This window comes from Rhinolophus sinicus, linkage group LG12, assembly GCF_036562045.2.
Source record: "Rhinolophus sinicus isolate RSC01 linkage group LG12, ASM3656204v1, whole genome shotgun sequence".
Lineage (NCBI taxonomy): Eukaryota > Metazoa > Chordata > Mammalia > Chiroptera > Rhinolophidae > Rhinolophus > Rhinolophus sinicus.
Genome location: NC_133761.1, coordinates 41,479,326 through 41,488,659, shown reverse-complemented (window position 1 = coordinate 41,488,659; position 9,334 = coordinate 41,479,326). Strand labels below are relative to the sequence as shown.

The 9,334-nt window shown below is 36.3% G+C and overlaps 1 protein-coding gene across 1 annotated transcript; it reads right to left on the bottom strand.

Annotated features, from left to right (window-relative positions):
• Positions 1 to 1,829: 1,829 nt before the first annotated feature.
• Positions 1,830 to 8,911, bottom strand: LOC109459875 (DNA damage-inducible transcript 4-like protein). The gene is given in 3 exon segments (XM_019754776.2): positions 1,830 to 2,335; positions 2,338 to 2,456; positions 8,892 to 8,911. Coding segments are annotated over 3 exon segments (645 nt in total).
• Positions 8,912 to 9,334: the final 423 nt, after the last annotated feature.

The following is a 9,334-nucleotide window of genomic DNA, read 5'->3' as shown; positions in this document are numbered from 1 at the left end:
AAATCTACTCAAATCCTTTGCCCATTTTTAATTGGGGTACTTGTCTTATTATTATTTGTCTAATTATTACTTGTCTTATTTTTAGTGAGTTGTGAGGGTTCTTTATACATTCTGGATATAGTTCCTTTATCAAATATATAATTTGTTAATATTTCCCCCCATTCTGTGGGTTATTTTTCCTTTTCTAGTGTTGTTTGCAGCACAAAATACCTTAATTTTGATGAAGTCCAATTTATCTAATCTTTCTTTTATTGCATTAGCTTTTGGTGTTATAACTAAGAAACCATTGTGTCATCCTAGGGCACAAAGTTTCACTCCTATGTTTTCTTCTAAGAGTTTGATGATTTTAGCTCTTACATTTATGTCTACGACAATTTTCAGTTAATTTTTGGGTATGGTGTGTGGTAGAGAGTTCAACTTTATTCTATTTGTGAATATCCAGTTGTCCAGCACTCTTAGTTGAAAAGTCTATTCTTTCCCTCTTTCAATTATCTTGGTAACTTGTAGAAATTCAATTGAACATAAATTAAAGTGTTTATTTCTGGATATTCAATTCTATGTGATTGATTTAAATGTTTTCCTAATGCCAGTACCACTGTCTTGATTACCACAGCTTTATAGTAAGTTTTGAAATCAGGAAGAATAAGACCTCCAACATTGTTCTCTTTTAAGATTGCTTTGACTTTTCTGGGTCTTTAGTATTTCTATATGAACTTTAGGATCTGCTTGTCGATTTCTGCAAAAACACAGGTTAGGATTTTGGTAGGTGTTACACTGAATCTACAGATCATTTGGGGGAAAATTATCACCTTAACAATATTGTCTTCCTATCCATAACCTTAGGAAGTCTTTTCATTTATTTAGGTCTTTAATTTATTTCAGTATTTTGTAGTTTTCAGTGTACAAGTCTTGTATTTCTTTTCTTAAATTTATTCCTAAGAATTTTATTCATTTTAATGCTGTTGTATATGAAATTATTTTTTTAATTTCCTTTTTAGATTGTTAATTGCTATTGTACAGAAATATAATTGATACTAATATGTAGATTTTTAAAAAATTTTATTTAACAGTTCAATATTTTCCATGTTTCTAGTTTAAAGATAACATTAAATACTTGAGAACTACAAAAACTCAGCTTATATTGTATCATAAAGTTATTTAAAACACTACTGTTGTTACTAAAATGACAGCTTGAGCTTCTGCCACCTCTTCAAAACAGAAGGGTGGAGAGGAGTCAAAGAAACAGTGAAATAGTTTTGTTCTCCCTGTGATATTTTCTTAATCACTTTTGCATGGGGTTAAGTTTTAATTATGCTCACCCACTTAATTCTATCCTCCTGTATAAGAATTCTTCAAATTTGAGTAGTAGCTGCCAATTGGTGATGTGGGCTTCTGGAAGTTTGGATGGACTAAGCATCATTCAGTGAGATTATATGATTGAAAGAATCACTCTGAAAACTTACAGAAAAAAAGCCATATGAAAATCAAACTAAGTTCGTTTAATAGTCTATTTGCAAGACTACCTGGAAAACTTTGTGGAAATCAAATACAAAACTAAAGTGGACTGCTTCTTCTCTTCCTTATTCCATCCCATTCCACAAAAAATGCAACATATGCAGACAATGTACACTCTCTCGGATCATTTCACAAAAGCCACAAAATGAAACCTTTAGTTGGGGTTGCTGTGTACATGAAATACACAAGGAAGATGAACTTGATTTGGGGTTTCTTTTTAAGAGTAGGCAGGGCAAAACTACAATGACCGTAACTGAACAGCTGCAGAATTTTATCACCCAATCATAAAAAATCCCTTTTTAAATATTTCCCTTTTAGCACCCTTCAATGACTGGTGTTCCAATCAAGGAGTAAAGCTTTTTCTTAACAAGTTGAAATCCTGGGCTTAGGATCAGAGTTCGTCTGAGGCTGGATGAGAAGCGACCTCGACTAAAGAAAAAGTCCCTCAAACTGGTCCACGAGCAGTTCTGCTTAAACACGAGAGTAAGCTCAAAAGTGGGCACCACACTAGAGTCACACACAATCTTATCCAGCTTTATACATACATTTTCAGCTTCCATGCTCACGTGCATGACACAACCTCCTAAGCCGCAAGGCTCCGTGGAGGAGAGCCGAAGGACGTCCTGAGCAATTCTCTGGGTCAGTTTCTCAGGAACGAGGACTTTTGAGCAACCTAGTTTGGTTTGCTTCGATTTGGACAGACAGTTCTCTAGCATTTTAACCAAACTGTGGCAAGTTGTTTCCTCAAAGACCACCTCATTGAGGTTGGGTTCAGGAACAACATAATCCCAGTAGTCAAAACCATTTAGCAGGTTCCCCGCTGGAAGCCGCGGTCCAGCAACTCGGACGTGCTGCCAGGGTTCTTACTGCTCAAACTGCCAGTGGCAACCACGGTCAACGGCTCGGTTTCTCTCCCGGAGCAGAACGGTCTTTCCAGGGCGCTGCCGGGAGTTCGCTGGGGCGGAAGCGCTCTCTGGCAAAGCTGCGGGGTAAACTGAGGAAGGAACTCTCCTCTGAAGCCCCTTCCCTCTGGGGCTCAGGGACCTGCAGACCCCAGCAGTAATCCGCACCCTTCTCCACCCAGCCCAGCCAGCACAGGCCCCACAGAGCTGCCTGTATGTTGATTTTTGTACCCTGCAATATTGCTGATGATAACTTTAACAGTTAATAGCGCTAATATTTTTTTAGTGGATTCCTTAGGATTTTCTACATATAAGATCATGTTATCTGCACATGGAGACAATTTCACTTCTTCTTATCCAACCAGGATGCTTTGTTTCTTTTTCTTGCCTTATTGCCTTGGCTAGAGGCTCCAGCACAATATTGAATACAAGCGGAAGGGTGGACATACTTGTCTTGTTCCTGATGTTAGGGAGAAAACACTACGTCTTTCATTATCAAATATATTAGCCATGGGCTTTTTATAAATGCCTTTTATTATGATGAAGTTCCCTTCTATTCTTCGTTTATGGAGTGTTATTATCATGAAACCATGTTGGATTTTGTCAAATACTTTTCTACATCTATTGAGGTGATTATAGATCACAGTTTTTATTGTTTGTTTTATTAATATGATGTATTACATTGACTTATTTTCACATATTAAACCTACCTCACATTCCTGGAATAAGTTTTAATTGGTCATAGTGTATTGATTTCATGGTGTTACTGATTTCTCCTTATTTCTATTGTGTTTGGACATAATACTTTGTAACACTTCAATTCTTTTACATTTATTGAGGCTTGTTTGTATTGTTGCTGAATTCAATTTGCTTGTATTTTGTTAAGGATTGTTGTGTCTACACTAATGAGGGATAAAAGCTGTTGTTTTCTTGTTGTGTATTGGTTTGGTTTTGGTATCAAGGTAATGCTGGCTTTATAGAATAAATTGAGAAATATTTCTTCCTTTTCTATTTACTTGGAAGTTTGTGAAGGACTGGTATTAATTAATTCTTTAGATATATGATAGAATTCACCAGTTTAAGCCACCTGGCAATGGACTTTTCTTTATGGGAAGTTTTAAAATAACCAATTTAACCTCTTTGCTGGTTTTATAGGTCTATTCATATTTGCTATTTCTTCTTAAGTCAGGAATTTGTCCATTTTATGTAAATATCTGATATGTTGGCATATGATTGTACATAGTAATTCCTGTACTCTTTTATTTATGTAAGGTCAGTAGCTGTACTCCCTCTTTTATTCTTGAATTTAGTAATTTGAGTCATTTTGCTTTTTTTCTTGGTCACTCTAGCTAAAGGTTTGTCAATTTTGTTGTTCTTTTCAAAGAGCAAACTTTTGGTTTTGTCGATATTCTCTTTTGTTTTTCTATTCCCTATTTCATTTATTTCCACTCTAACCTTTATTATTCCTTTCCTCTGCTTTCTTTGGGTTGAGTTTACTCTTTTACTTGTTTCTTAAGTTAGAAAGTTAAGTTATTGATTTGAGATCTTTTTTCTCTTTTACTATAGGTGTTTGCAGCTATAAAATTCACACTAAGCCCTGCTTTAGCTGTATCTCTATGTTGTCATTTTATTTTCATTCATTTCTAAATGTTTTATAATTTCTTTTATGATTTCTACTTTGATGCATTGATTATTTAGAGGTGTGTTGTCTATTATGCATATTTGTGAAATTCTCAAAGTTCTTCCGTTATTGATTTCTCCTTTGGTTCTATTGTGTTTGGAGATGATACTTTATAACACTTCAATTTTTTCAAATTTATTGAGGCTTGTTTATGGCCTAGCATGTGATCTGTTCTGGAGAATGTTTCTCATGTCATGAGACTATGTGAGTGCTGCTGTTTGTTGCTAGGTGGAATGTTCTGTAGATGTCTTTTAGGTCTAGTTAGCTTATGCTAATTATTATTTTAATTGTCTATATCTCCTCTCAATACAGTCAATTTTTGCTTCATGTAGTTTGGGGCTGTTATTAGGTGCATATACGAGGTCTGACAATGAAATTCACGAACTTGTTGCAGCAGTGTTGCTAACCTTTTTCTATATCAGAGAGATTATTCATTATGAATTTGTACCAACTGGACAAACAGTTAACCAGGTTTACTTACTATTTGGAAGTGCTGAAAAGGCTGCATGAAAAAGTTAGATGAAAACGATCTGAACTTTTTGCCAACAATTCATGACTCTTGCATCACGACAATGCACCAGCTCACATGGCACTGTCTTGAGGGAGATTTTAGTAAACAAATAACTGTATTGGAACACCCTCCATACTCACTTGATCTGGCCCCCAATGACTTCTTCCTTTACCTGAAGATAAAGGAAATATTGAAAGGAAGACATTTTGATGACACTCAGGACATCAAGGGTAATACGACGACAGCTCTGATGGCCATTCCAGAAAAAGAGTTCCAACGTTGCTTTGAAGGATGGACTAGGTGCTGGCATTGGTGCATAGCTTCCCAAGGGGAGTACTTCAAAGGTGACCATAGTGATATTCAGCAATGAGGTATGTAGCATTTTTTCTAAGATGAGTTCATGAACTTAATTGTCTGACCTTGCACGCGTGTGTACTTCATTACTTCTTTCTGATGAATGCACCCTTTTATCATTATGATATCTTTCTTTGTCTCTAATACTAATTTTTATTTTAAAATCTATTTTGTCTGATATTAGTATAGCCATTTCAGCTCTCTCTTGATTACTGTTTGCATGGTATATCTTTTCCATCCTTTTGCTATCAATCTATTTGTGTCTTTTAATCTAAGTCCATCTCTTATAGAGAGCACATAGTTGGATTATTTTTTAATATCCATTCTGTCAATTTCAGCCTTTGATTGACAATTTTTTATTTTATTTATAGTATTGTAATTGCTGATGAGGCAAAATTTACATGTTTTTTTGCCACTTGTTTTCCGTATTTTACGTCTTTGCTCCTCTATTATTCCATCGCTAACTTCTTTTGTGTTAAATAGATATTTTTAGGTATTATTTTAATTTCCTTGTACATTCTTTTACTATATGTTTTTGAGTTATTTTCTTTTTTTTTTTTTTGCCAAAAGGGGAGTTTATTGAAAGACTACTGGAGTACCCTATGGAACTCTGGGAAATTCCATGGAAGAGTTGGTCTTCAGAGACTGCTGGGATCAGGACTAGAAAATCCCCAGGATTCTCTTCCTGTTGTCTTCATTTGCTCCCTCTGCAACTAGGGATATTACATCCCATGGTTCTCTTCACAGGGGAGTGACTGGCCCTTTCCATTGGTCTTTCTTCAGAGATCCCACTGGAGAGCCCTGACATGGGCTGGAGGCTGATATTTGGACCTGTCAGCTATGGGGAGGGATGGAGTGGTGAGCAGGGCCCGGAGGCATATGCTTGCTCCTGGCGGTTCCAGGCAGTGAATTGAAGTCAGGGTTGGCTGCCATAGGTCAGAGTGGATCACTGACATCGTTGTACTTCATCTCCGTTCCCAGAACCAGAGAGGTCTATTTACGAGCCAGGACATGTCTTCCCCAGGATGATGCCAAGAACCAATGGCTTCCTTATCTTTCTCACCTCTTGCTTTCCTGAGTTTCTCTGAAGGCTATTGCTCTTCTAAATGGACTTGTTCTTTCCTTGTGTTCTTCATTTCAGCTGCAGCCTTAAGCTGATATCTAAAAGGAAGATTTATGTTGATTTTCTATATTTTTATTCTCAAAAGACCATCTTATTTCAAATTTGACTAAATATATCACTTAAAGATTGTTGAACTGTTCTTCAGATTTAAAAATGGTGGTGGTGGTGGGGGGGTGATCACAAAAAGTTTGTAAGTGACGGAAGGTCATCATTCAGTCTTATAAAAGTTCCCATTTAGTTGAGCCACCTTGCCTTTTCAAAAAGATAACTGAATACTTTAATTTCTACCTATGTTTCCTTTAAGTTCTCTTTCAAATCGATATCTCTTTATATCTAATTTTTATTTTTCATTATAATTACAATTATTTTATAATTTGCTTTATTCATTCAATAATACCTTGTATTAGATTCTCTGCTAGAAGGTGATAATAAAGAGACGTAAAGGGCCTCAACATGGGTGAAATGGATTTCTGCTGCTTTAAGTGAGTAGGGAGATGCCTCACGTTGCCTTGCAAGGTTGGCCTGCCCAAAGCAACACTGATATTTGACTTATCGTATCATTTGAGTCATAACTTTGGATGAGAATAAGGTAGGGAAACAAGTACACTGTCATCTATTAACACTTAAACATCTTAAGATTATGGACTATTTCTATTTTAAGGTTATTGAATATTTCCATATAAATACCACATATTCAAACACCCATCAATCTACTCATTACCTGATTATAATGTAAAATAATATTTTTATCAAATTTGCTTTATATTTTTCAGAGAAATAATTTATCATGACTTACATAGCCATCTAACATATCTACCCTATTGATGGACATTAGCTTCCAAATTTTCACTGTTACACAGAAGATTGCATTAAGTATCCTTATACATGTCTCCTTGGGTATATATGCCAGGGTTTCTTTATACTCAGAAATAGAATTGCTGGGTATTAAATATGCACCTTCAATTTTGCAAGACACTGCCACCAGTAGTGTATGAATATAGCTATTCTTTCGTATCCTTACAAATGTATTTTTAATTTTTATCAATCTAATGGATATAAAATGGTACCTCATTGTTGTTTTACTTTGTACTTCACTATTACTAAATTTAAGACTAAATTTTAAGCCTGAATTTATCTTAAAATATTTATTAGACGTCTGATTTTTTTCTACTGTGAATTGACTGTTTATAGGCTTTGTCCATTCTTCTATGGGATTTTATCTTTTCTTGATTTGTAAGAATGTTTAATTCTGGGTACTAATCTTGTTTTGATTAATTTTAGGATATCTTCTAATTTATGGCTTCTCTTATAACTCTCTTTATGCTGTCTTTTGATCAATAGAAGTTTTAAATTATAACTTAATCAAGATATATATATATATATATATATATATATATATATATATATATATATACACACACACACAATGTGAGACTGTAAACTTTTTAGAAATTATATATATAGTATGTATATATACATATAAAGCATATATAGCATATATTGAGTTGTACTTCTATAAACAAAGGAGTTATTTTATGTCCTTCAACAAATGTTATAATTTTCTCCATAAATGTCTTATAAATCTTCCATTAGATGTATTCATGTAAGAGCCTTAGAGATTTTGTTGCAATTATAAATGGAATTTGCACACTTTAATTATGCTTTCTAATTTCTTATTGCTGGTATATGGCTATACTATTTTTATATGTTGATCTTGTATCCAACAACCTTCTTGAAACTTGCCTGTTGTTATGATTCCAAGATTCTTTTGGATTTTGTTTTCTAATTAGTTTATTGGGGTGACAATTGTTAGTAAAGTTACGTAGATTTCAGGTGTACAATTCTGTAATACACCACATTGTGTGTTCACCACCCAGAGTCAGTTCTCCTTCCATCACCATATATTTGACCCCGTTTGGATATTTTAATGTAGACAGTCTTATCTTTGGAAGATGACAATTTTGTTCCTTCCATTCCAAAGAGTTATTTTCTTAGTAGTGACCCTGTGGATTACAATTCTCAGCTTAATTTAATACAATCTAATTTGCAATGATACAAACTTACTTCCGTTAATACACAGAAACTGCTCCAATATAGCTCCAGCCCTCCCCTCTCCTTTACTGTCTTTTATTATCATAGGAATTATATTTTAGTGTATTATAAATCCATCAACCATTTTATAATTGTGGTTTTAGGCAGTTGTCTTTTAAATGAGATAGGAGAAGGAAAAAGGTGTAAAATGCATTTATGCTGTCTCTTATAAGTGCCTATATGGCTACTTTTTGCCAGTGCTCTTTATCTCTTCACAGGAGGGGAATGAGGGTCCCTGCATCCACATCAAGGCACTGAGGGATCAGGAAATTGGTTCTAGGTCTGCCTCTCTCACTATTCTGGGAAAAATGCCGCACTTTCTTGGGTCTTCTTCATAGTAGAATGAAGACTTTGAACGATGTGATTTCTATAATTCTTTTCAGCTTGGTGTTCTTGAATTTATGCTCATGACATCTTCATAGAGTGGGAGTCCTAGGGACTGTGCTCGGCCACAGTCCCATGAAGGGCCCCTCCTCCAACCATTTGTCAGGCCTGTGCAGGCCATGACTCTGGAAAATAGCCTCTTTTCTGGTTTCCGTCAGCACAGCAATTGTGGACTTCCTGCCATGTGGCCCATAAACCCAGTGTCTGAGCCAAATGTGGAAAAAGGGCCAGCCTGCCTGAAAGGAAGTAGCAGATGGACAGGCGCCCAGCTCTGACTTCCTTCTCATCTGCAGGTGGAAATACAGGAAGCCCCTGGCCCAGCTCCCCTACCTGACCAGCAAGGCCCCCATGTCACCACAACCTTTGCCTCCATGTTTCGTGGGACACTTGAGCTCTGGGGGGAGTGTAAAATGCAAGGGATATCCAGTCCCCTTCCCAGTGCTGCCACTGCATCCCCAGTCCAGCTCTTACATCAAAGCACTGTCCCCCTTCCCCCCCAGCCACCCCACCCAGCGGCTGTCTGAGGATGTCCTGTGATCAGCCTCAGGTCAGAGCTGATGAGAGCTGTTCACACCGAGGCCCTTCCACATTTTAAAGCTCTAGTTGGGTGCTTTTGCAGCTGCAGTGAGCTGATTAAAAACATATACACTCTCTCACAGAAGACAGAAAACAATCAAAACTTTGCTTACTTTGCAAGAGCAGGGGACTGAGACTGCCGTGTTGCTGCCCTGGCTGGTCAGCCAAGACTGTCCATAGCATCTACTTAAAGAGAT